The sequence below is a fragment of the Xenopus laevis genome, chromosome 4L, assembly GCF_017654675.1.
Source record: "Xenopus laevis strain J_2021 chromosome 4L, Xenopus_laevis_v10.1, whole genome shotgun sequence".
Taxonomy (NCBI): Eukaryota; Metazoa; Chordata; class Amphibia; order Anura; family Pipidae; genus Xenopus; species Xenopus laevis.
Genome location: NC_054377.1, coordinates 4,731,206 through 4,758,467, shown reverse-complemented (window position 1 = coordinate 4,758,467; position 27,262 = coordinate 4,731,206). Strand labels below are relative to the sequence as shown.

The following is a 27,262-nucleotide window of genomic DNA, read 5'->3' as shown; positions in this document are numbered from 1 at the left end:
GGCGCTGTACCAGTCACAGAATAATTGGGAATAAAGGAGTCCTATGCAAATACTCTATTCCTCTGCTACATTGCTCATACCCCTCACTGAGATGAAATCTCACAGCTACATCTCGACTTCTGATTTACAAAAGTGTCGTAATTGTTTCCAGCAAAGTAAAAATGTAACGAGACATTGGTGCCATTAAACCTGATAAAGGCAACTCCCAGCAGCTTGAAGATCCAGTTCAGCAATGTCATAGTCTGCGTCAAACTGTTCCCGTATTTGGATATTCTACTGGACTGAGCCCCACAATACACGATTTGGCAGCAACTTTAGGGGCAGCTGCTTATGTCTTTAAAGTATTTCTGTATAACACTATCTGGGGGTCATATTCACATACATTCCCTTTAGAAACATTAAAATGCTGGACATGCTGTGTTTTATATAGAGAACTTACTGTACCAGCACAAAGGTACATTAATGATCCAGTTGCTCACAGCAGCTCCCCATCTTGGATCTTGTTCGGCATCTTTTGTGAGTCAGTGGCACTGCACATGCTCAGTGGGCTCTGGGCTGCTGTTGGGAAGCTGAGCTTAGGGAGTGTGGGAAATCATTAGCAAACAGTGAGGTTTATCTGCCATAGAAGCTGATGCTGCAGGACTGATTATGACTCAATTCCTATGCAGACTGCACTGATTCTTATGCTGCCATGTAATTTGATAGAGAGATGAAGAAGAGAGAGGAGGATGAGATAGAGAGAGGAGGATGAGAGAGATGAGGATGAGATAGAGAGAGGAGGATGAGAGGGATGAGAAAGATAAGCGAGAGATGAGGATAGGGGAGAGATGAGGATGAGAAAGATGAGAGAGAGAGATGAGAAAGAGGAGGATGAGATAAAGATGAGAAAAATGAGATAAAGATGAGAGCGAGATGAGGATGAGAGACTCTCTCTATAGTATACTGTGAGTGAGTCACTAAACTCAGATGACAGCAGCCTGGACTGGGAATCATCAAGATTGAGAGCTACTGGGGCATCTTCAGAGACACAGATCTTCCCCTGCTAAAGGGGGGCCTAGGGCTGGTACAGAAACCCAAAACATAATGTACAACATTTCTAACCTAGTTTTTCGGTTGAGGGTTAATTCTCCTTCGAGGAAGCCGTGTGTTTGATGAAATTCCCGACCAAGGAAGCTGCCATTAGTTTTTACTTTTATGCTGGCCAGTAAATAAAGTATAATGTTCACACTACTGTCTGCTCCTAATATCCCCAATTCATTCGATTTTGGCCTAAGGAAGTACTTGAACAACGGTGATCACGGGTCTAATAAAAATATTTCTCGGTTTTATCCGAGAGACCTGAACTCATCGGAGGACCATGAGGCAGTGCAGCGGATATGGGCTCCATCCAATGAATCGACCAGAAAAGGAAGAATCCTATTGGAGGCAGCGGTGCACCCTAACATGAAATTGTATCTTCATTGTGGAGCCACAAAACAGATTTTCTGATTCTCATTCCTTCAGCTCCACCCCACGACTGGGCGGGTTCTGTTCCATAGCGGAAATCAGAAGCTCCATGAAATGTACAGCTTGGCTCTTAGCAGGGCAACGACAAATAAGAGGAACATAAAATATTTTAATATATTACCGAAAACAGTAATTAAATTAAATTATAAAAAGGTTACGAGTTTTTAAGAGTCCGACGGGGGGGAGGGAGCTGTCCAGAGGGGAGGAGCTGCTGTTATGTACAAGGAGTTACTCAAACTTCTGCTTCAGTTTCTTTTGGAAAATGGCCGGCAATATGGAGAGTACGGCTAGCACCATGAGGATGATGACTGAGTTCCAGGACACGGCCTCCCCCGCTGTCGTGAGTTGGTACAGGGTCGTCCCGGCCTTAATGGCCACGAAAGAGGGAGGAGCCACCCCTGAAGCAGAAACAATAAGAAAGAGAAACTGTCAGAATGTGCAATGTATCTGCAAGAAACTGCCACCTTGTGCTGCCAATCAGAAGCCATTTCCTCATCTTCTCTGCCCAACCCAGAAAGTACTGGTATCTCCTCGCCAGACAGAAACATGGCTGCCAGCGTGGCCAGTTAAAAGCTGCTATGCTAACTGGGAAGGATTCAGGGGCTCAATGTGGCTACCTTAACAAACTCTTACCTATGAATGTCCCCAGGAAGAAGACTTTGAGAGGAACGTTTATGACCGGAGAGGTGATGTTGATGAACCAGTTTGGAAGAAACGGCGTAATTCTCAGAAATATGATGTAGTTAATCAGGTGGTCTCGGTGCCGCTCGACCTAGAAATAAAGTAACGGGAAAATTAATAAACATGGCCACTCACTAGCACCAAAGCTTCTCTTTATCTTTTCTAGCAGATACTAGTCTTAAAGGGGAGGCTCACCTTCAAGTTAACTTTTAGTATGTTCTAGAATGGCCAATTCTAAGCAACTTTTCAATTGGGCTTCATTATTTATTTTTTATTAGTTTTAGAATCATTTGCCTTCTTCTTCTGACTCTTTCCATCTTTCAAATGGGGGTCACTGACCCCATCTAAAAATTAATTACTCAATAAGGCTACATATTTATTCGTATTGCTGCTTTTTATTACTCCTCTTTCTATTCAGGCCTCTCCAATTCATATTCCTGTCTCTTTTTCAAATCAGCGAGTGGTTGCTAGGGGAATTTGGACCTTAGAAACCAGATGGCTGAAATTGCAAACTGGAGAGCTGCTGAATAAAAAGCTAAATAACGCAAAAAACACAAATAATAAAAACCAATCGCAAATTGTCTCTCTACATCATACTAAAATTTAATTTCAAGGTGAACAATTCCTTTAAGGGGTTATAATTTAATATAATGAGCATAACTTGCCACAGTTCTGATCACCTAAAACAACCAATCAGCAGGAAGCATTTACTGGTCACCTGTTCAAAAGCAAACATCTTACTGGTGGTTATGGGTTACTGCAAACGTTGTGCCTTTTTATTAAAAATGGGGTCAGGGTAATGATAGACAGGCACTGGCAGCTAATTCATGGGGGGGGGAACAGTTAGGGGGTTATTTATCAAAGGTTGAATTTTAGAGTTATGTGACGCTTTTTTAAACCTCGAATGAACTCAACTCAAATGGTTTCTTTTTTTAACTCAAACTTTTTTTTTTTCCCAAAAATACCTCTGTAAATTCAAATTTTTCATGGAAAACACAACCAGACTCTTAATAAATCTGCCCCTAAAACTGCTCTTTTTTTAGATTTATGAAGATTCGAATTGTAAATTCTAATTTTCTTTTTGTGTCAAAACTGACAAATTCAAATTTAAAAGCACCAACTCAAATTTAAATTTCGAATGGGAGATTTATCACAACTAGACTATGGAAACAGTTCTAATTCGAATTAAAACTTGCCAAGTTCATTTACAAGTCAATGGCAGAGGTCCATTGAACCTTGTGAATGTCAATTGCCTTCCTGACAATCTAGTTTTCGAATCGAATTTGATTCAAATTTTCGGGCCAGGAGTATTCGATTGAAAATTAGACGTTCTAATTTTTTTTTATAAATAACCTCCCATTCCAGTTGTGAGTACATTCAATTTTACAAGAGTAAAAAAAAATTACATAAATTCGAAATCTGACCTTTGATAAATAACCCCCCTCATATTTTCATAATCACTAGGATCCAAATTTAACATCTGTGTATGAACAACCTAAAATGACATAAAATCACCTTGCTGGATGGAATACCAGCCCCCCTAATTTGTGTTTTTTTTTTACATTCCATTATCTGAAGGGTTTTGCCACCTATACAAAGATACTGAGGGTGCTTCTGGGAGAAGGGTGCTACTTACCTGCTGTGACCATTTTATTGCTTTATCAGAGAGGTATTTGTAGACGACGGGTCGGCCGACCAGATACGAGAGCAGGTAGCAGAACGATGCCCCGAGTCCAGAACACTGCAAATTCAAATGCAAAATGAGCAAACAGGAGGGGGAAGGAGGAAATAATCACATTTGCATTGATACAGGGATATTGAATCTCCCTATCTCTCTGCACTGGGTGAGACATCTACATAGACCCTTGTACTAAGGTCTGATTTTGGAAAGGGCCTCAGTAGTGGAAACCTGAAAACGTAGCGTTGAGTTCAATGCAGGGGTGTAACTACAGAAGAAGCAGACCCCACAGTTGCAGGGTGGGGGACCAGGTGTGTAAGGTAGAGTCCTGCAGCGGGTTGGGTACCCGCAAAAAAAGCAGGCACCCTGCGGAATGAGGGGAGGATTTTCAGGTGCGGGTATACACGCGGGTCGGGTTGCGGGTCTCACTTAAATTTCTTATCTTATGTAATATTGTCTATATTTTACTCCTTTTAAAGTTTTACAAAACTTTGACATCACTTCCGGTTTGCGGCACCATCACTTCCTGTTTGATGGTGGTCGGCGGGTTCAAAGTGGGTAAGTATGCGGGTTGCGGGTTCAGGTCTTAGAAATTGGTTCCATTTCTTGATTAGGGATGCACCGAATCCAGGATTCGGTTTGGGATTCAGCCTTTTTCAGCAGGATTCGGCAGAATCTTCTGCCCAGCCAAACTCGAAGTTGCATATGCAAATTAGGGGTGGGGAGGGAAATAGAGTGACTTTTTGTCACAAAACAAGGAAGTAAAATACGCATACGCAAATTGGAAATTTGAATTAGTAATCTTTTGCAAAGAATTCAGGGTTTCAGCCAAATCCAAAATAGTGGATTCGGTGCATCCCTAGTCTTAATACAATGTTTTTGGGGACACAAATTGAATTTGCTATGGGGCCCAGTAACAGCTAGTTACACTAAATGCCTAGGGCTTTTACAGAGTAACTTACCAAACAGACCAGGAAGAGAGCCAGAGGGAAGGGGTACAGGAACCCCGAGAGAATACTGAGAAAGATGGAGCCTGGGATGGCAAACGTCTGCAAGCTGGATGCGTCTCGGTGAAGGATTTGTATAGAAATGTGATATTTACATACACAAAACCAGAGCAGAGAGTAAATAAACCCTCCCCCAGGAACTTCCAGGCACTGGACCGATCCTAAGACATTCTGTGCTGAGCAGAACCCAAACTGACGGACTTCCCATTGCTCCCGGGAGCCAAGTGGGGCCTGTTATGTCTTATTTCCAGCCCGTATGTGGCAACTCCCAATAAAATCTCTTAGGTGCAGAATTAAAGGGATTGTTCACCTTTAAATATGATGTAGAGAGGGATATTCTGAGACAATTTGCAATTGGTTTTCATTTTTTATTATCTGTGGTTTTTGAGTTATTTAGCTTTTTATTCAGCAGCTCTCCAGTTTGTAATTTCAGCCATCTGGTTGCTAGGTCCTAATTCCCCTAGCAACCATACATTTATTTAAATAAGAGACTGGAATATGAATAGAAAGAGGAGTAATACAAAGTAAAAATAACAATCAATTTGTAGCCTTACAGAGCATTTGTTTTGTAGATGGGGTCAGTGACTGTCATTTAAAAGCTGGAAAGAGTCAGAAGAAAAAGGCAAATAATGAAACTATAAAAAAAAATAATGAAGACCAATTAAAAAGTTGCTAAGAATTAGCCATTCTATAACATACTAAAAGTTAACTTGAAGGTGAACCTGCCCTTTAATGTTTCTTATAATTCTAGATACAAACAGAACCACTCGTTGGGCCAGAGCAGTGTCACCAACAAATCAAAACCACCCCAGTCCCAAGGCCTGATGGGTAAAAAGGATACAATATATAAGTGGTGAAATAAGCCACCAACACTTCCACATAGAACGTGTCTTTGTATTTGGAAAGGACTTTGCCCAGAGCCTTGGCGTCGTCCATGTCTCGTGGGACTTTTATCTTTTCCAGCTCTTCTCTGTAGGAAAAAGGAAAAGGAGTGAGACAAGATGGAACAGGGCTAATTATGTATTGAGTGAGGCACCGACCACTGGGGCTTAAGTGTAATCTGCTCATAGCACAGGCTGTTCCATATCACTGAGTTTATTTTATTGGATTCTGGGTAATATCCCATTTTACCCCATAATCACACAGCACCCAGCTCTTCCCTCACAGCCAGGGATTCTGGGTAATATCCCATTTTACCTCATAATCACACAGCACCCAGCTCTTCCCTCACAGCCAGGGATTCTGGGTAATATCCCATTTTACCCCATAATCACACAGCACCCAGCTCTTCCCTCACAGCCAGGGATTCTGGGTAATATCCCATTTTACCTCATAATCACACGGCACCCAGCTCTTCCCTCACAGCCAGGGATTCTGGGTAATATCCCATTTTACCTCATAATCACACAGCACCCAGCTCTTCCCTCACAGCCAGGGATTCTGGGTAATATCCCATTTTACCTCATAATCACACGGCACCAGCTCTTCCCTCACAGCCAGGGATTCTGGGTAATATCCCATTTTACCTCATAATCACACAGCACCCAGCTCTTCCCTCACAGCCAGGGATTCTGGGTAATATCCCATTTTACCTCATAATCACACGGCACCCAGCTCTTCCCTCACAGCCAGGGATTCTGGGTAATATCCCATTTTACCTCATAATCACACAGCACCCAGCTCTTCCCTCACAGCCAGGGATTCTGGGTAATATCCCATTTTACCTCATAATCACACGGCACCCAGCTCTTCCCTCACAGCCAGGGATTCTGGGTAATATCCCATTTTACCTCATAATCACACAGCACCCAGCTCTTCCCTCACAGCCAGGGATTCTGGGTAATATCCCATTTTACCCCATAATCACACGGCACCAGCTCTTCCCTCACAGCCAGGGATTCTGGGTAATATCCCATTTTACCTCATAATCACACGGCACCCAGCTCTTCCCTCACAGCCAGGGATTCTGGGTAATATCCCATTTTAACCCATAATCACACGGCACCCAGCTCTTCCCTCACAGCCAGGGATTCTGGGTAATATCCCATTTTACCTCATAATCACACAGCACTTGTGATAATGCTACTCCACAGAATTAACCCTTTGGGGGGCAGAAAGGACATCCCGCACATACTTACTCGCTGAGCTGTGGAAAGTACTTGTAGACCAGAAACATGACCGAGGCCGCACATAGGAATATAGAGACCAATATAAGAAGGGACATCCGTGCTGATCCTCCTTCAGAATGAACCTTCCCTGAAACAAATATAAAAAGATTGCTCGTTGCCAGGGTTATACTGAGCTTTCCCCAAGTGCAGCAGTTCCCTGGGCTAAATGCTCTGACACAATGCGCTCAGTTCTATAATGTAACAGGCTGTCACGGCCATCGATTTATTAAAGGTCAACTTTAACTCTTAATAATCGTTATAAATCCAAAATGTGTTTGTTGACAAATTATGGTCAGGACAAGGCAATATGTTCTGTCAGTTCCGGGTGCTTTATATTCCCTGGTGTGAGGTTACGGACGGGTGCAGTTCTTAGAAGAGGTTATCTAGTATTACAGGCAACGAGGGCTCAGCAGCTCGGCCAACACAAACTACCAGGCACAGGAATGTGCACTCTTGGCTCATACTCTCACGTTAGAGGGATGGACTATAATTAAACTATTGCACCCGTCTGTATAAATCCAGCCTGGAAAGTTCTTCTAAAGACCCAGGGTCATAATGACCCCTGTACTGGCTGGACATGCAAGACGTGTTATCTTGTAGTGATTATAATTATGGATTCCCCACTGTTATTGTCCACACAAAGAATTCAGCTTTATAATATTAGGCCTGAATCAGTTTAACTTGATACAGGAGGTAACATTATTTTCTCTCTTTGCAAATTATTTTTGAACCTATTTGTTGATACTATTCATTTCCTATGAGATTCGGCAGTGGGGAAGTTATTTCCAGATAAAAGCCATGCCCTCTTTGTACTCTGAACCGATACATTCCTGAATGAGGGTACAGAAAATGATTCTGATAAAATACTTCATAATTAAACAACTTACTACAGAAGTGGGTATTCTAAATGCCTGGGATTTAGTAGCTCGTGCAGATGGGAGAGAAGTGGCTCATATATTTGAAAGGGACCTCACTGCCAGAAACCCGGTCACTCCCCAGTCACGAATGCATTGCAGGCTGCACCAAGTGGATCCACAATTGGGTGAGACCAATGTCTGTACTCAATTTGGCCCAACAAATTTAGCCAAGAGCTACACTACAATAGTCCAACCAACTGCTACAGACTCCTAGTGCCTCCCCTGTAATATGTGGTCAGTGTTCTAATCCCCCCATTTATGTTACATACTCCCTGCTCCTCCCCCTGTAAGCTTCCATCAGCGTGTTCCAGTCCAACCCACTGCTTGAGTCACAGACTCCATGCCTGCCCCCCCTGTCAGTTTCCATCAGAGTGTTCCAGTCCCACCCACTGCTTGAGTCACAGACTCCATGCCTGCCCCCTGTAAGCTTTCATCAGAATGTTCTAGTCCCACCCACTGCTTGAGCCACAGACCCCCTGACCTCCCCTGTAAGCTGTCATCGTTGTTCTAGTCCCACCCACTGTTTTGAGTCACAGCCTACCTGACCCTCCCCTGTAAGTTCTCATTAGTGTTATAGTCCCACCCACTGCTTGAGTCACAGACTCCCTGCACCTCCCCTGTAAGCTGTCACAAGAGTGTTCTAGTCCCACCCATTGCTTGACTTAGAATCCCTGCCCCTTCCCTGTAAGCTATCATCAGTGTTCTGGTCCCACCCACTGCTTGAGTCACAGACTCCCTGCTCCTTCCCTGTACGCTGTCATCCGAGTGTTCTAGTTCCACCCACTGCATGAGTTACAGAGAGGGGTATCTGTGTTCTGACCCACTCTGTTCACTGCCATGGGAATGCAATTTACCCAGTCTGTGCTAACTAATTCTTAAAAAAAACAAAAAAACAACGTAAAAAGAATCAAATAAAGCCAATACCTGCTGCAGGTGCCTTTTTCTCATTGCCATGGTTACACTGAAATGTGTGGGTCCCTGTGTGCGACCTTTCGTGCACCTATTAGGAAAACAAGGAGTTAAAGTTTTGTCTATAGCAACTCCTGGCGATTGTTCACAATCAAGAGAAGTTTGGGCGGCTCTGCAAGTTTACACAATATCTATCACAGTGGTGCTTCATACCAGGCATACCTGTTCATTTCCTTTCCTTGTAATAAAACAAATGAGGGTAAACCCCACTATCAATAACCAATGACAGTAAGACATTTGCTTTTAATCTATACAAAGTTAAATATGTTGTTGTGACTTATACGGCTTTTAATTCTGTATCTTTATTATTAAACAAGAGGAGTTTCCCCAATATAAAGAGAGAACTGCAGCTGCACGAACAGTGATACAATAATAGTTGTTATACACACCTGCATTTTGCCCCTGCTATTGGTCAGTTATTCACCTCTCAGGCTGCACCTTCGTCTCCTGTAATGATACCTGCAAGGGAAGAATTCATTCAAAGGATGAATATATATCTATATATCTTTGCCACTTTCTGGGTCCATGGTAAGGCATCACCTGGAGTACTAGAGCAGTTTTGAGTTTCAGTCCTTAAAAATTATATAATGGAGCTGGGGTGAGTGCAACTAAACAGTGAAAGGCTGTGTTTTGCCATGTTTTCTGCCTTAAAAAGGGGTTGTACACCTTTAAATTTACTTTGTATGATGTAGAGAGTGATATTCGGAGTCAATTTGTAATTGGTTTTCATTTTTTATGATCTTTGACTTATCTTTTTATTCAGCAGCTCTCCGGTTTGTAATTTCAGCAGTTTGGTTCCTAGGGCCAAATTCCCCTAGCAACCATGCACTGATTTGAATAGGAGACTGAAATATGAATAGGAGAGGCCTGAATAGAAATAAGAGTAATCAAAAGAAACAATAACAATACATTTGTAGCCTTACAGGGCATTTGTTTTTTTAGATGGAGTCAGTGACCCCCATTCGAAAGCTGGAAAGAGAAAACGGCAATTCATTTAAAAACTATAAAAAAAGAAAAAATGAACCACCCTTTTAAACTAGGAGGGTAGACTGTCAAGGTTGGGTCTGTTTCTCTGGAGAAAAGACAGTTACAAGGGCACATCATTAATCTACACAAGTACATTAGAGGTTATTATAGACATAGCTCTGGGGATTTTTATTCCCATAAAACTTTCATTTCAAGCAGGAAAATGGTTCCTTATGGTGAAGGCAGTGAGGTTGGGAATACTCTGCTGGGCGAGGCTGGGATGGCGGATTCTATTAATGCTTTAAAGGATAAGTAAACCTTTAAAATAAGTGAATGTAAAATTGATGAGGGGCTATTCTAAGCACTTTTGTCATTTACATACATTTATCTTTTTTAATTCCAAGATATTAAGGGATACATGTGCTGTTAATATGAAGGAATTTTGTTACAACAGCGCCACCTGCTGGTCAGTTTCCCACCAGTCTGACCAGCAAGTAGTCAAGGAAGTTGTCAGGAGAAAGAAAGAGGCTGATGTTCTTCTGCTTAGGAATAAAATTAGAAACCTTTCTCACATCTTTCCTAAGCAGAAGAACATCAGCCTCTTTCTTTCTCCTGACAACTTCCTTGACTACTTGCTGGTCAGACTGGTGGGAAAATGACCAGCAGGTGGTGCTGTTGTACCTCATTCATATTAACATTATGTGTATCCCTTAATATCTTGGAATTTAAAAAAGAATAATGTACATTGTAAAGTGCTTAGAATAGCCCCCTCATCAGTTTTACATTCACTTATCTTAAAGGTTTACAGCTTGGATGATTTCTTGAAAAAGAATAATATCCAAGGCTATTGGGATCTTAAGATCTACAGGTAGGTAGGGAGTTGTGTCTATGTGTAAGTTGTGCGTTGTGGAAAGCACTGCTACTAAAAACAACATACACACATTTGAACTGTTTATTCAAAACAAATCAGTGTGATGAGACACATACACAGAGCCTGAAAAACTTGTTCCATGTCACCAGTCTATTGATCATGTGAATATGTAACACAACAGCCCAGAGCTGTATGAGAACTACCAATAAGAGTGGAAAACACTGGCACAAACCCCAAAGACACGTGTAGATTTCCCCCCCCCCCAGTCTCAGCTGCTGCACCACCCTCTGTCTGTTGTGCTTTATTAAATCGTATTAAAAACAAATCTCCTTATCTGATCTGACAGGGGCAGAGAAATAGTGTTATTGCGTGGCTGCCTCACAATGTTGTGTGCTCCAGCACTGTAATGTGATTACACCACAACAAATACACTATTTTTCTGCCTGTGTCGGAACAGATAAGGCGATAAGGTGGGAGCAGGGGGGGCAGCAACTTTAAGGGTGGTGACACATGCTAAGATTCCGGGAAGATTATTCGGCCAGCGACAAATCTCCTCTTCTTCGGGCGACAAATCTCTCAGAAAAAACCTATCCGCCAGCTAAAATGTAAATCACCTGCGGGATGGTACGCAGAGTGCTTCAATTTACTGAAGTCGCCTCAAGAGGAAACTTCAGAAAACAAAGCTCTCCAAGTACCATCCCGCCGGAGATTTAGATTCTAGCTGGTGGGAAAGGGAGATTGGGGGCAGAGACACACGCAAAGATTTGGGGAGATTTAGTCACCCCGCGACTAATCTCCCCAAAAAGCCTTCCCACTGGCAAGAATCTAAATTGCCAGTGGCAAGGCACTTGGAGCGTTTCGTTTTCTGAAGTTGCCCGAAGTTTTCTCGTGAGGCAACTTCAGTCGACTTCGCAAAACAAATCGATCCGAGTGCCATCCTGCTGGGCGAATAAATCTCCCTGTGTGTCTCTGCCCTTATCTCCCCGAAAAGCCTTCCCGCCAACTAGAATCTAAATCACTGGCAGGATGGCACTCAGATCGCTTTGTTTTCTGAAGGTGCCTCACGAGGAAACTTCAGGCGACTTCGGAAAACAAACGCTCCGAGTGCAATCCCACTGGCGATTTAGATTTTAGCTGTCAGGAATGCTTTTCGGGGAGATTAGGGCAGAGACACATGCGAAGATTCGGGGAGATTTAGTTGCACAGCGGGATGGCCCTCGGATCGATTCATTTTATGAAGTAGCCTCACGAGAAAACTTCGGGTGACTTTGGAAAATGAAACGCTCTGAGTGCCGACAGGAAGGCTTTTTGGGGAGATTAGTCGCCCCAAGAAGAGGCGATTTATCTCCGGGAATCTTCGTAAGTGTCTCTGCCCTAATCTCCCTGGCTAGTATCTAAATCGCTGGCAGGATGACACTCGGATCGCTTCGTTTTCTGAAGTTGCCTCACGAGGAAAACTTCGGGCAACAAAACAAAGCGCTGCTGGCGATTTAGATTCTAGCTGGCGGGAAGGCTTTTTGGGAGGAATTAGTCGCCCAAAGAAGAGGCGACTTGTCGCCAGGCGACGAATCTCCGCGAATCTTCGTAAGTGTCTCTGCCCTAATCTCCCTGGCTAGTATCTAAATCGCTGGCAGGATGACACTCGGATCGCTTCGTTTTCTGAAGTCATCTGTAGTTGCCTCACGAGGAAACTTCGGGCGACTTCAGAAAACAAAGCGCTGCTGACGAGTTAGATTCTAGTCGGCGGGAAGGCTTTTTGGGAGGAATTAGTCGCCCAAAGAAGAGTCGATTTGTTGCAGGGCGACAAATCTCCGAGAATCTTCGTGTGTGTCTCTGCCCTTACTCGCCCCAATAAGAGGAGATTCGTCGCTGGGCGATTAAACTTCCTGGAATCTTAGCGTATGTCAGCACCCTACATCTAGCCCTGGCCTCCTCTCCACCCCAGACCTGCTCCTCCCAACAAATCCAGGCCAGAAAAGTCCTAAATCAGAACTTGCAAGTCCTCGTCAGTTCCCACATAGACCTGAGCAGCTGCATGAGGAACAGAAAACCATTACAAGCTGATTTGCCAATACAAATGAATAGAATGGCCACCCAACCCCCAGCAGCCTCTCCCTTAGCCCCCCAGGCTGGGAGTCTGTGTAAATTGGGGTCCGAGTGGAAGAAGAAAGGGGGGCCCCTATGTTGTGTTTCAACTCCACCCAGAGAAATGACAAGAGACAATTCCTCACCTTGTGATAAGGAGCCGGGGAACAGATGAACTAAGGACACAGGCACTGCACTTCCGGTATGAGGGTCAGGTGACCTGATCACATGACTCATTCTCGACACCGGAAAAATGACGTAAAGCGGTGAAAGTCACCACAGGGGATATTAAAACGCGCGCCCTTGAATCGACGGCAGTAGGGAACCCGGCAATCTGTTAGGAGCTTCTCCTTCCCTTCTGACGTAATTCTACACTTACCTCAGGCACAAATCCTCCGTCAGAGCCCCATGAAGCACGTACAGGAAACAAGCCTTGACTGCACTCCCCGCAACTCGGATAGGAGCGTGACAACAGGGGGCGGCGCTTCGTCTTACTTTTGCATTCCCCATTGGCTGAAGAGGGGTGACGCGCTATTCAGTTCATGCATTTGATTGGAGACGGCCAGTGCCGGGAGGGAACTCAATGACAGTGAGCTTTAGAACTGAGGGGGCGGGGTTCTCTGCTCTAAGGCGATGACTGTTTGCCTCGGGATAGGCTGAGAGGGTGACAGCTGATCCCAAGGCCCCGCCTCAGCAGCTCCACATTTTCCTTTTTGCTGATCCATTTACCTGAGCTTAGGGACCCACTCACAATATACTGTATATATACACACAATGTAACAATCACAATACAAGACTGTTTAGTCTGTTACATGGCAGCATAGAAACCAGTGCAGTCTGCATCAGAATTGATTCATGATCAGCCCTGTAGCATCAGCTTCTACAACAGATGTGACCTCACTTCCTGCTTGATGATTTCCCACACTCCCTAAGCTTAGCATCTCAACTGGGCATGTGCAAAGTCACTGACTTCAGAGAAACAAGATGGGGAGCTGCTCAGGGGCAACTGGATCATTTCTATAGGGGCTGTTGCCTCTGCCCTAATACAGCAAGTTTAGTATATAAAATACAGTATTTCTATTTGGGTTTTAAAGAGGTGAACCACCTCTGAGTTAACTTTTTGTATGTTATACAATGGCCAGTTCAGTTCAATATTGTTTTTGAATCATTTGCTGCCTTATCCAAAGTCTTTCCAGCTTTCAAAAGGGGGTCACTGACCCCCATCTAAACACAAATGCTCTATTCGATAGCAAATGTATTGTTATTGCTGCCCTTTATCACTCCTGTTTCTATTCAGTCCCTCTCCTATTCCTCTTATTCAAATCAGTGCATGGTTGCTAGGGTAACTTGGACCCTAGCAACCAGACTGCTGAAACTGGCAAGCAATAAAAAATGCCAAATAAAAATCTAAAAGTTAACTCAAACTTGAACAACCCCATTAAGCACAATTCAACAATGGCTAAGTTGACCTTTAAGCCATTAATTCTAGGGATGCATCAAATCCACTATTTGGGATTCGGCCGAATTCTTGGTGAACGATTCGGCCGAATACTGAACTGAATCCTAATAAATCAGGGGTTGTAAAGAAAAAAAAAAAAAAAAGTATAAACTTCTTTGGGACGAAGTTATGTGATTTCCCTACCCACCCCTAATTTACATATACAAATTAGGGGCATTAATATAAAAAAAAAAAAAAAATTATTCTGGGAAGAAAAGTCACATAATTTCCCTACCTGCCCCTAATTTGCATATACAAATTAGGATTCGATTTTGACCAGGCACAAGGATTCGGTGCATCCCTAATTAAATCCCACAGCAAGCCAATTTCAAAGAACAGACACTGTTTAGCCGAATTCATCTTTGTTTTTTTTTTTGTTTTTTTAATAGATTGCATATATAGATGTTTCATCCACACACTTCAATCAAACTCTAAGAGTAGAGTCCAGTTGTACATGCTTCACAAGATAAATGGTGTCTGTTTACCCGAATGCTTACGCCACTCCTGTATCCGAACTCGTATGGTTAAGGGCAGAGACAGACGTTCAGATTCGGGGAGATTAGTCGCCCGGCGACTAATCGCCTCCTCTTTGGGGCGACTAATCGCCTCCTCTTTGGGGCGACTAATCGCCTCCTCTTTGGGGCGACTAATCGCCTCCTCTTTGGGGCGACTAATCGCCTCCTCTTTGGGGCGACTAATCGCCTCCTCTTTGGGGCGACTAATCGCCTCCTCTTTGGGGCGACTAATCGCCTCCTCTTTGGGGCGACTAATCGCCTCCTCTTTGGGGCGACTAATCGCCTCCTCTTTGGGGCGACTAATCGCCTCCTCTTTGGGGCGACTAATCGCCTCCTCTTTGGGGCAACTAATCGCCTCCTCTTTGGGGCGACTAATCGCCTCCTCTTTGGGGCGACTAATCTCCTCGAACTGCCTCCCCGCCTGCTAAAATGTCGAATCTTCGGGCAACTTCGGAAAACAAATCGTTCCAAGTGCCATCCCGCCGGCGATTTACATTCTAGTCGACGGGAAGGCAGTTCGGGGGGAGATTAGTCGCCCCAAAGAAGAGGAGATTTGTCGCCTGCAAGAAGAGGAGATTTGTCGCCGGGCGACTAATCTTCCCGAATCGGACCGCGTGTCTCTGCCCTAAGAGCGTTAAAAAAAGAAAAACCCCAAAAAGACACTGAGGGCGTTTGCCAGTTGCAGCAGCAATGAAATATTCAAATATGTTTTGTTTGCTTTTTTTATATATATATATCCAAATTCAAGTCACAACCAAAGGAAGGGGCGACCTCCCCATAGTCCCCAGATGCAAAAAAAAAAAAAAAACCTGCTAATTAGTTTATTTTTATTTTAATTAACCTTGAAACTCTCCTAGTTCATCCGTTACGCTCAACAGCAAGTAGCTGGCAGTTTGTACATGGAGGGGAGGGAGCGGGTTCCTTTCCATTATAAAAAGTGCGGTCCATTTACATTATTTGTGTAGTGCTACAAGTGATCAACATTAGGAAGAGTCTATTGGGAAACGGAGACGTTAGAATACACGCTGAAAGAATGGACGCCTATATCTGAGGCCAGAGATGTGGCAATTTAAAGTACATACACAAAAAAATATATATATAAGTGAAGTAAAATGAAAATTGGCCCTCGTGTTGTGTAAGATTTTATTTATATAGCACTGCCGCCCACGTCGAACGTCTTTTTCCAGGAGAAAAAATAAAATAAAAAACAACCCCCAAAAAATTGCCTCTGTGTCACCCCTCCCCCCGTCGGGCTTCGGTTTTCAGCTTGAAGCTTTGGAGGTCGAGCTCTTACATTCGTCAATAGGGAAATTAAAAAAAAAAAATTCAGTCCTCCTGTCCCAGTGCCGGGTTTGCATGATTTACACCCTTTCGCTTCCAGATTTCCGTAGTCGAGAAGACCGAGCACAAACCCGTTTTTGTTTTTTTGTTTTTCGTTTTGTTTTGTGGAAGCCGCTAGTGGGAGGAACGCAAGCCTGTCTCACTACAATCAGTCACACGTTAGCAGGAAAGAGAAGCAAAAAGAGCTTTTAATTCATTCCTGGGGCCGGGTTGCCGAAATTAAACGTACTTGGCACGACTGGGGCGTTGAATTTGTAGCCTCCGTGTTTCTCGATCATTTTGGATTCTGCGAAGGAAAGAAGAGAGAGATCAAGCTTTATACAGTGACATGAAGGCAGGGAGGAGATATGGTTCAAGGGCTGTAGCATTAAATATGTATAAGGAAGTTATTTATTTTCTGTGTAATAATAAAACAGTCACTTGTACTTGATCCCAACTAAGATATAATTAATCCTTATTGGAAGCAAAACCAGCCTATTGGGTTTATTTCATGTTTATATGATTTTCTAGTAGACTTAAGGTATGAAGATCCAAATTATTGGAAAGATCCGATATCCGGAACACCCCGAGCATTCTGGATAACAGGTCTCATACCTGTAATAACAAAACAGTCGCTTGTACTTGATCCCAAGATATAATTATTCCTTATTGGAGGCAAAACCAGCCTATTGGGTTTACATGATTTTCTAGTTAGGGATGCACCGAATCCACTATTTTGGATTCGGCTGAACCCCCGAATCCTGCACAAAAGAATTGGCCAGATACCGTACTGAATCCACATATGCAAATTAGGGTGGGAAAGGTAAACCATTTTTTACTTCCTTGTTTTGTGACAAAAAGTCACGTGATTTCCCCCGTACCTAATTTGCATATGCAAATTAGTATTTGGTTCAGTCTGGAAGAAGGATTCGCCCGATTCCTGCTGAAAAAGGCTGAATCCCGTACCAAATCCTGGATTCGGTGCATCCCTGTTTCTAGTAGATTTAAAGGGGTTGTTCCCCTTCAAATAACTAGTTGGTTTCAGATAGATCACCAGAAATACATTTTTTTCCAAGTACTTTCTATTTTCTATGTGTCACTGTTTTTCTAATATTGAAGTGTAATTTTTCACCTTCTAAAGCAGCTCGGGGGCAGGGGGGGCGCCGACCCTGTAAACTGTTCTAAATTGATACATTTAGTTGATACATTTCTTATCTTTGTCCCTGCTGAGCAGAATCTCTGGGTTTCATTACAGGCAGCTGTTAGACTTGATACAATAGTTACTGATACTCCAGAGATGCTGCTGAGAAATGGATCAACTAAATGTTGTAAAATTGTAACCATTTAGAGTCTGTGCCTGAATTACTGAGCTGTCACTCAAACAACAAAGACAGGAACATTCAATTTTAAAGGGATACTGTCATGGGTAAAAATGTTTTTTTCAAAACGAATCAGTTAATAGTGCTGCTCCAGCAGAATTCTGCACTGAAATCCATTTCTTAAAAGAGCAAACAGATTTTTTTATATTCAATTCTGAAATCTGACATGGGGCTAGACCCCAAGTCATGTGACTTGTGCTCCGATAAGCTTCAATCACTCTTTACTGCAAGTTGGAGTGATATCACCCCCTCCCTTTCCCCCCCCAGCAGCGAAACAAAAGAACAAGGTAAGGTAACCAGATAGCAGCTCCCTAACACAAGATAACAGCTGCCTGGTAGATCTAAGAACAACACTCAATATTAAAATCCAGGTCCCACTGAGACACATTCAGTTACATTGAGAAGGAAAAACAGCAGCCTGCCAGAAAGCATTTCTCTCCTAAAGTGCAGGCACAAGTCACATGACTTGGGGCAGCTGGGAAATTGACAAAATGTCTAGCCCCATGTCAGATTTCAAAATTGAATATAAGAAAATCTGTTTGCTCTTTTGAGAAATGGATTTCAGTGCAGAATTCTGCTGGAGTAGCACTATTAACTGATTCATTTTGGGGAAAAAATTTCTTCCCATGACAGTATCCCTTTTAAACTTAGATTTTGGAAAAACAGTAAAAAATAAATAATGTTAAGTAATTGAAAAAAGTCAACGACCCCTTTAAAGGTATGGAGATCCAAATTACGGAAAGATCTCTTCCCAGGTCCCAAGCATTCTGGATAAATATGGCTACAATGGCCAATTATAAGCAACTTTTCAATTGGCCTTAATTGTTTATATATTTTTTTTTATATAGTTTATGAATTATTTGCCTTCTGACTTTCCGGGTTTTAAATGGTCACTGAACCCATCTAAAAAACAAATTCACTGTAAGGCTACAAATGTATTGTTATTGCTTTTTTCCTCATCTTTCTATTCAGGCCTCTCCTATTCCAGTCTCTTGTTCAAATCAATGCATGGTTGCTAGGGGAATCTGGACCCTAGCTAACAAAATGCTTAAAATGCAAATTAAAGAGCTGCTGAATAAAAAGCTAAATAACTCAAAAACCACAAATAAAAACCAATTGCAAATTGTCTCAGAATATCCCTCTCTACATCACACTAACAGTTATCTCAAAGGTGAACCATCCCTTTAACTAAAGATGTGCTGCCCATACAGCTGCAACCAAGGCTGAATTTATTACACAGTAAGGAACGAGGTTCACTGTCCCTCAACGATTTTGCAGAGAGCAGACCGATAACATACCATGTGCTGCCCGCCTCTGATCTGCCAGTGTAGCGATGTCTTGTAACTGTTTTCCTTGATCTTCATTAAGTCCTTGAGTAAGAGCCTGGTACCAGACTGGATCTCTACCTTGGAGTTCTGGGGAGAAGAAAGAACAATTTTTAGCATCCGAAAGATACAAATATAATCAAAGACAGGCAATACATATGTATCGGAAAACACAGAGGTTTCACAAATTAAGATTTGATTCGGCCGAGCAGAGGGATTTGGCCGAATCCTGGACTCGTTGCATCCCTAGTCTCTATGCAATCTATAGCATTGAGTAGGAGGGATCACTATACAAACCCATCACATTCTTAGTAGGGATGCACCGAATCCACTATTTTGGATTCAGCCGAATCCTTCGCGAAGATTCGGCCAGGTACCAAACCAAATTTGCATATGCAAATATCCTTGTTTTGTGACAAAAGTCATGAGATTTCCCTTCCGACCCTAATTTGCATATGCAAATTAGGATTCAGATTCAGTTCGGCCGGGCAGAAGGATTCGGTCGAATCCGAATCCTGCTTAAAAAAAAGGCTGAATCCTGGATTCTGTGCATCCCTAATTCTTAGCTAAAAATGCTATATAGATCTATATACCTCTATTGTGGAGAACTTGAAGGGATGGGGGCTACCTTCAAATTAACCTTTAGTATGTTATAATGGCCAGTTCAGAGCAGCTTTTCAATTGGTCTCCATTATTTTTATCCTTTTCGAATGATTTGCCTTCTTATTCTGACTCTTTCCAGCTTTCAAATGGGGGTCACTGACCCCATTGAAAAAAAAATGTTCAGTAAGGCTACAAATGTTACTTTTTATTACTCATCTTTCTATTTAGGCCTCTATTCCAGTCTCTTATTCAAATCAGAGCATGGTTGCTAGGGTAATTTGGACCCTAGCAACCCAATTGCTGAAATTGCAAACTGAATAAAAAGCTAAATAACTCAAAAACCACAAATAAATAAAAAAATCAATTGCAAATCGTCTCAGAATATCCATCTCTAAGTCATAAGAGTTAATTTAAAGGTGAACAGCCCCTTTAATGACACAGAGCCTGCTTAATGCATGTGGTAGATGTAAACAACCCGTTAGCACTCACTCTGAAATATAGCTTTAAATATCTGATATTCATCAATAGGAGTATCTTCATCATCGAGGAGGGTAGTGTAGCCCTCTAGTGCAGTCTCTTCAGCATCGTCGTCTTCCCAGTCTTCGTCATCGCCGTCCTCGCCGGCCTGTTTGGCTAAAATCTCCAGGTACTCCTGCCCCTCTTCATCGATATCATCTTCATCACTGCCCAGCTCTGCTGGAAAGGAACATTATTAACACATTGCCGGGTGGGTCAAAAAATGGGAAACACACAAGAGCTGCCTCTGGAGGTGCCCAGCATAAGGCACTGCCAGCTAAACACAGTGAAACTAATTTCACTTACAAAAATATTTGAGGTCAAGACTTCAGCAGAATAACTGAATTTAGAGGGATTCGGTCATGATTTTTATTTCCAATTTACACTGCAAATAATTCACTATACAATATAAAATTTCATTCCTGTACCAGCAAATGTATTTAGTTGTAATATTGGTGTGTAGGTGCATCTCAGCTCATTTTGCCTGGTCATGTGCTTTCAGAAAGAGCCAGCACTTTAGGATGGAACTGCTTTCTGGCAGCCTGTTGTTTCTCCTACTCAATGTAACTGAATGTGTCTCAGTGGGACCTGGATTTTACTATTGAGTGTTGTTCTTAGATCTACCAGGCAGCTGTTATCTTGTGTTAGGGAGCTGCTATCTGGTTACCTTCCCATTGTTCTGTTGTTAGGGGGGGAGGGGGTGATATCACTCCAACTTGCAGTACAGCAGTAAAGAGTGACTTAAGATTTATCAGAGCACAAGTCACATGACTGGGGCAGCTGGGAAACTGACGATATGTCTAGCCCCATGTCAGATTTCAAAAAAATCTGTTTGCGCTTTTCCCCCATGACAGTGTCCCTTTAATATTAGGCAATAACAAGTTTCTAATGTGCAAAAATCCAGGTAGGGCGAGATCCATCTCCAAGTAAGCAGTAGCTCAAGTTTTGATGAATTAAAAAGACTATTAGGACATGCATAAGCCTTACGCATTTCATGCCTGTGTGGGCACTTACTCATAGGCTGTAGGTTTTCCCCTGATGCCTATTCCACCTGGCTCAAACTGTTGAAATGGGTAAACGGGGGTCATAAATTACAAGTGTAAATGTCTAATCGCAAATGTACGCCATATAGATGGTTTCTGTCCATGTGCCATGTTATACCCAATCTCCACTCTGCAGGGCCAAATATATTAGACCCATGCCCAGTAGCATTATGGGTACCCCTTGCACACCGGGTGGGTGGATTATATCTTCGATTCCAAACATTATTTGTTAGGATAATCGCTTGGTTAAATCAAAATCAACTGGAGCAGCACTATTAACTGATGCGTTTTGGAAAAAAAAAAAAAAAAAACATTTTTCCCCATGACAGTATCCCTTTAATATCAGGCAATAACGCGTTTCACGTACCAGCGTCTTCATCGTCTTCTCCATCTCCATCGTCGTCACTGTCGTTCTCTTGCTCTGCATGGCAGGCGTAGGCTCTCTTTAGACCGTTAAACAAGAGGAGAAAAGCTGGAAGGATCTGGGAGGACATCTGATTTAACACTTGGGGTCGCTGCTCCAGTTCAATAAGGGCGCATAAGCCAAGGACGCAGATCTTCCGATCATGTAACCTTAGTACATGGGAATGACGGCAATTAGGATCGGAGTTTGGAGACAGATGATATATAAAAACAACCTATTTCAGGCAATCTCTGCTGTCGGCACAATGGATGCACCGAATCCAGGATTCGGCCTTTTTCAGCAGGATTCAGATTCGGCCGAATCCTTCTGCCCAGCCAAACCGAATCCTAATTTGCATATGCAAATTAGGGGTGGGGAGGAAAAATGTGCAACTTTTTGTCAGAGAACAATAAAAAATGTTTTCCCTTTCCCACCCCTAATTAACATATGCAAATTATGATTCGGTTTGGTATTCGGCCGAATCCAAAATAGTGGATTCGGTGCATCCCTAGTTCAGAGACATCAAACTCACCCAAGGAAGCAGTCAACATCGTTTAACCACTGCTTGATAAAGTGATTGGTGACAGGCTCTTCATTATTGGGGAAGCGAAGGTTTTCCAAAGTATTGAACAGAAGGGGAGGGCTGTAGTAGAGCGCAGCTATTGCAACCTGCAGGCACATTGTTCTCAGCTCACTTGTTTTCACTTCCCGGGTTAATCTCTCTAGAGCCGCCTCCACAAACAACGGGATGACCTGCAGTGTACGGAAGCAAACGGCGTTTAGTGATTCTTCACGTCCCACAGACAATACACTTTGTAGTACAGCCTAGTCCTGAACTGTGAGCTGTAGACCCTCTTAAAGGAATTGTTCAGTATTAAAGTAAAGACTGGTTAAATAGATAGGCTGTGCAAAATAAAAAATGTTACTAATATAGTTAGTCAAAAATGTAATGTATAAAGGCTGGAGTGACTGATGTCTAACAAAACAGAACACTACTTCCTGCTTTGCAGCTCTCGGTTTCCACTGATTGGTTACCAGGCAGTAACCAATCAGTGACTTGAGGGGGACCACATAGGTCATAACTATTGCTTTTGAATCTGAGCTGAATGCTGAGGATCAATTGCTAAATCACTGGACAGTTTTGTCCCATGTGGGTCCCCTTATAGTCACGGACTAACTCAGAGTTAGAGAGGTGAAAAGCAGGAAGTAGTGTTCTGGCTATTATGTTACACATCCAGTCACTCCAGCCTTTATACATTACATTTTTGCTTAACTATATTATAAACATTTTTTATTTTGCACAGCCTATTTACCCCGTTTTTATTTTTACATTGAACTTTTTCTTTAAATATACCCATGGAGCAGGGTCAGATCAGGTTGGACGTCAGTTAGGGTGAGATATGGTGTTAACGGGGTTCACCTTTTAATAAACTTTCATTATGATGTAGGGAATGATATTCGGAGACAATTTACAATTGGTTTTAATTTTTTATTATTCGTAGGTTTTGAGTTATTTAGCTTTTTATTTAGCAGCTCTGCAGTTTGCATTTTCAGCAATCTGGCTGCTAGGGTCCTTATTACCCTAGCAACCATGCACTGATTTGAATAAGACTGGAATATGAATAGGAGAGTCCCTGAATAGAAGGGTAAGTAATAAAAAGTAGCAATTACAGTACATCTGTAGCCTTACAGAGCATTTGTTTTTTTAAAAGGGGTTTTATTTTGCGTTTTAAACTAACAGCACCAGTGTTGGACTGGGACACCAGGGGCCCACCCAAAAACCTTAGCCCATGGGCCCACTCTCAGTACTATTATTCGTCCTCTCCTCACGCAACCTCTATTCTCTTTTAGTTATACATACTATAACCTATTATTCCATCAATTTAGCCTCTGTTCTCATAGAAATAGAAAATGGCCATGAAAAAGGCCAAATCTTTAGCAGCACAAGGGTCCACCGGGAGTTTTCCTGGTATCCCGGTGGGCCAGTCCGACACTGAACAGCACAAATTCAACAAACAAAGTAGGCATTGTTGATGAAAAGTGTAATTGGTCACGCAGGACCACTACAGAGCATTTCTTTTTAGATGGGAGTCAGTGAGCCTTATTTGAAAGCAGGAAAGAGTCTGAAGATAAGGCAAATAAACTTTAAAGTTAATTAAGGACGACCAATTGAAAAGTTGCTTAGAATGAGCCAGTCTACAACAAACAGTTGTTTAAGTTAGCTTAAAGGTGTCAAAAGTCAACAGATGGAGCCCTTTAAGAACAGGTCTGTTTTTTACCTGGTCAATGCCACGGCCTTTACATTGCAAGATGACCACCTCCAACAGTTTAGCAGCATGACATTCAGCATCTTCTCCCGCAACACCTGTGAGGATCTGGGAGCACAAAAAGCCATGGATTACTAGTGTCTACTGCCCCTTATAGGTCTATGCTGCTACTGGGGTACCAGTTAGTTCTACTAGTAACCAGTGTTACTGGGTAAAGCTAGTCCACTCTTTTTATGACTTACCTTTTTACACATGCTGTAGATCATCTCCAGGTATTTGGTATCAGACAGCAGGGTATCGGTGTCCACCGTAACATAATTGTGGAGGAGAGGCATCATATCTACAAACAAGCAAAAGGCACAAATTACATGTGGGGTATGTTTCTATTTCAGTTCATGTATATACAGGGCTGATATTAGAAATCACAGGGCCCCGTCCACCCTCACGCCCATGCCCCACCCCATATCCCGCCCACTCCACATCATAGTTAAAGGACCACACAGACACAGCTCCTAAAAAAGTAACCCCCCCCCACACAGCTATTTTAAAAAAAAGTTTTACAATAAAAAAAACAAAAAACACATTGGTGGCAGGGGCCCCCTTACAAGTTAAAAAAAAATTGGGGCCCCCCCATTATTATTATAAAAAAATAAAAAACATTGGTTCCAGGGCCCCCCTTACAAGTAAAAAAAAAATTATTTTTTTTAAAAAAAACCAAAACATTGGCGGCAGGGGCCTATAGAATATTAAAACAATACATTGGTGGCCAGCGGATTAAAAAAAAAAAAAAAAAAAAAACAACAACTGGTGTTCAGTAGAATTGAACTCAAGGCTTCAGGACTTCAACTTCGTCTCCTTTCATGACTTTGGGTCTTTTTGCCACTTCAGTTCTTCAATTTCGGCTGTTTTCGTGACTTCGGGTCTTTTCGCCGCTTCGGGGCTTCGGCTGTTCAGCACTTCCGCATTCTACAACCTGGGAAATGGCCGCACGGCTCGGGCGCTCGTAAGGGGGGCCCGGCTCTTTCAAAAAATGCAGCACTGCCGGGCCCCCCTTCAGGCCAGGGGCCGGGACACTTGTCCCCCCTGTCCCCCCCTGATGGCGGCCCTGTGCATATATGGCAGCAGCAGCCTGTGGCCCGACCCGCATCTATACCCGCACCCGGAACTTCTACCCGCAACCCACAGGGTACCCCAGGTGTTTGCGGGTAACCGACCCGCTGCAGGACTCTAGAAGTCGCCACTATTTGCATAAGAGCAGGGAGCAGATTGTCTAACCTGTGAAGTAATCAAAGCCATCCTGTTGGAAGATGTCAAACACAAGGGGCAAGAGCTGCCACATCTGGGGAGAAACCTGCTGGCACGTTAGGCTGTGGGCCAAGGAGAAGATCTCTTCATAGAATTCTGCAACGGCAAGTTCAAAGATTATTTGTCAATGAAGCGTTATTCTCATAGTACAAGTTGATTCAGGGACTGGTCCAATTGCCATTTTGGAGTCAGGAGGGAATTTTTTCACCCCTCTAAGGCAAATTGGAGAGGCTTCAATCAAAAGGTTTTTTTCACCTTCCTCTGGATCAACTGGCAGTTAGGCAGGTTAAAATAGAGTTAAATGGTTGAACTTGATGGACGTGTGTCTGTTTCAACCTAACTTACTTTGTTACCAATACTAATTATGTCAATGTAAAACATGGCCCAGAATAACTCTCACTGGTTCAGAGAACCCATAATAGCCATTAATAAATGAAATAAAACTAGGGATGCACCGAATCCAGGATTCAGCCGATTTCAGCAGCATTCCGCCGAATCCTTCTGCGCGGCCAAACCCTGATTTGCATATGCAAATTAGGGGAAGGGAGGGAAATCCATGACTGTCACAAAACAAGTAAAAAATGTTTTCCCCATCAGACTCCTAATTTGCATATGCAAATTCGGAATCGGGATTTGGCAGGATCTTTCGTGAAGGATTCAGGGGTTCGGCCGAATCCAAAATAGTGGATTCGGTGCATCCCTAAATAAAACAACTCTAGAGCTTACCTAAAACATGTTGCTGCAGAACTGTTCCAATGACTTGTAGACAGATTCCTTCAAGCTGCTGTGTAATCTGTCGGGAAAACAATTCCTTTACTACATTTAAAGGATAAGCAAACCTTGAAAACAAGTGAATGTAAAATTGATGTGGGGGCTATTCCAAGAAATTTTGTAATTTACATTCATTCATTAGGATATTGAAAATGAAGCTTTATAGTGCATGCCTTGACACTGGGGACAGTTCACAGAAGCAAATTAACATTCCATATGAAGAAATCTTGATGGTTGTTGCCACAAAGAAGAGAACAGGTGATTGGTTTCTTACCTCTTTGTGATCTTCTACAACACTGAGCAAAGTGTCGATTGTATTGAGGATACCCATGGCCGTCACTGCTTTGTCGTCACTTCCTTCCTCGTCAGGTCCCGTCTGAATGACTTGATTGAAGGTCATGGCCTGGGAAACGGGAGAGATTCAGGCCTTGCCAAATATGGAGACAAAGGAGGTTTCCTAATTGGACCCCTTGGAAAATTAATATTGGTATAACCCTAAGGATAACCTATACATAGTTTTTGTGTTTGAGAGATTGGAGGCTGGCCTGTGGTAGGGGTGTCTTTTAGACATCACTAGACCAGTACTATGATCTCACGTTAATCTTGGGCTGCAGGGGACGCGTGTATGAAACTGCCAGCATGCAAAACACAAGCTAGTTGCTCCACAGACACAGACTGTCACTGTGCACACAGGCCTGCGGCCTCTATAGTTATAACCCACAATGCAAAGCAACGTCTCCCAAATGAACAAGCAACTCACTAGATGCTGAGTCATCTCCACGGCAATTGGTGTGACTTCCTCGCTGTATTCACAGATCATTTTCTGAATCACGTTGGTAAGGTCGTCATTCTCCGTCTCCCTGATTATGTGCAGCAAAGCCTGCATCACCGGCCGAATAAACGGCACAATATACTCCTTAGCTGAATAAAAAGGGAAGCGAAAAATCAGTATTGCAGGTAATGTGATTTGCGTTGGGGCCCAGGCAGAGAGTAAGAGGGCGGCAGTTGCTAATGATTCACAACTTGTGCATCTCAGGAAGGGAACTATTTATAGAGCAGATTAATGCCCGGCTCACTCGCCTGCACCGGCCATTGTGCTACCGGCACCTGCTTGCTCTCGGTCACCTAACAAAACTAACAGTTGTATTGTACAGAGTACAGGGGTGACGTGGACAAACAGGTAAGTAGATAAGCGAGAGGTGAAACAGCCAGTTCTGTATCAGAGAAATTAGTGACCAACACTTTGTATCCCTGAAGAATTACAGTCAGCTGTAGCTAAGCAGTGATGGACTACAACTCCCAGCATCCTGTGCAATTTGGAAATCCCTAGGATATTTACATCTCTGTCCAGTCTAAGTTTAACCAGACTAGTCCAATTGACCACGGCAGACTAAATTACATGGGTAACCCTGGCTTTGAACTGCAACTGTCAGCAACAGCGTTACAGGTGGCGTCAGTTTCAGTTCCCT

At 42.9% G+C, this 27,262-nt stretch overlaps 2 protein-coding genes and 1 non-coding gene across 5 annotated transcripts in view; all 3 read right to left on the bottom strand.

The window, feature by feature from the left end:
* Positions 1–1,595: 1,595 nt before the first annotated feature.
* tmem41b.L (transmembrane protein 41B L homeolog) lies at positions 1,596–13,256 on the bottom strand. Of its 2 annotated transcripts, none has more exon segments than NM_001095123.2 (9): positions 1,596–1,904; positions 2,140–2,278; positions 3,824–3,928; positions 4,828–4,921; positions 5,714–5,842; positions 7,011–7,128; positions 8,882–8,957; positions 9,316–9,385; positions 13,228–13,256. In NM_001095123.2, coding segments are annotated over 8 exon segments (837 nt in total). In that variant the 5' UTR covers positions 9,322–9,385; positions 13,228–13,256; the 3' UTR covers positions 1,596–1,734.
* A 2,734-nt stretch (positions 13,257–15,990) lies between these two features.
* Positions 15,991–27,262, bottom strand: part of ipo7.L (importin 7 L homeolog) — a 32,802-nt gene continuing 21,530 nt past the window's right edge. The window contains exons 15-25 of one of the 2 annotated variants that reach the window (XM_041589134.1): positions 26,554–26,714; positions 26,068–26,196; positions 25,749–25,815; positions 24,993–25,118; positions 23,960–24,057; positions 23,730–23,825; positions 21,983–22,203; positions 21,415–21,620; positions 19,978–20,181; positions 18,859–18,975; positions 15,991–16,488 (exon numbers count right to left, since the gene is read on the bottom strand). In XM_041589134.1, the coding sequence (XP_041445068.1) occupies positions 16,391–16,488; positions 18,859–18,975; positions 19,978–20,181; positions 21,415–21,620; positions 21,983–22,203; positions 23,730–23,825; positions 23,960–24,057; positions 24,993–25,118; positions 25,749–25,815; positions 26,068–26,196; positions 26,554–26,714 (1,523 nt within the window). In that variant the 3' untranslated portion in view covers positions 15,991–16,390. 2 annotated transcript variants of the gene reach the window in all.
* Positions 26,313–26,492, bottom strand: LOC121403545. The gene has a single exon (XR_005967396.1). It is a non-coding gene; the product is annotated as a small nucleolar RNA SNORA23 (small nucleolar RNA).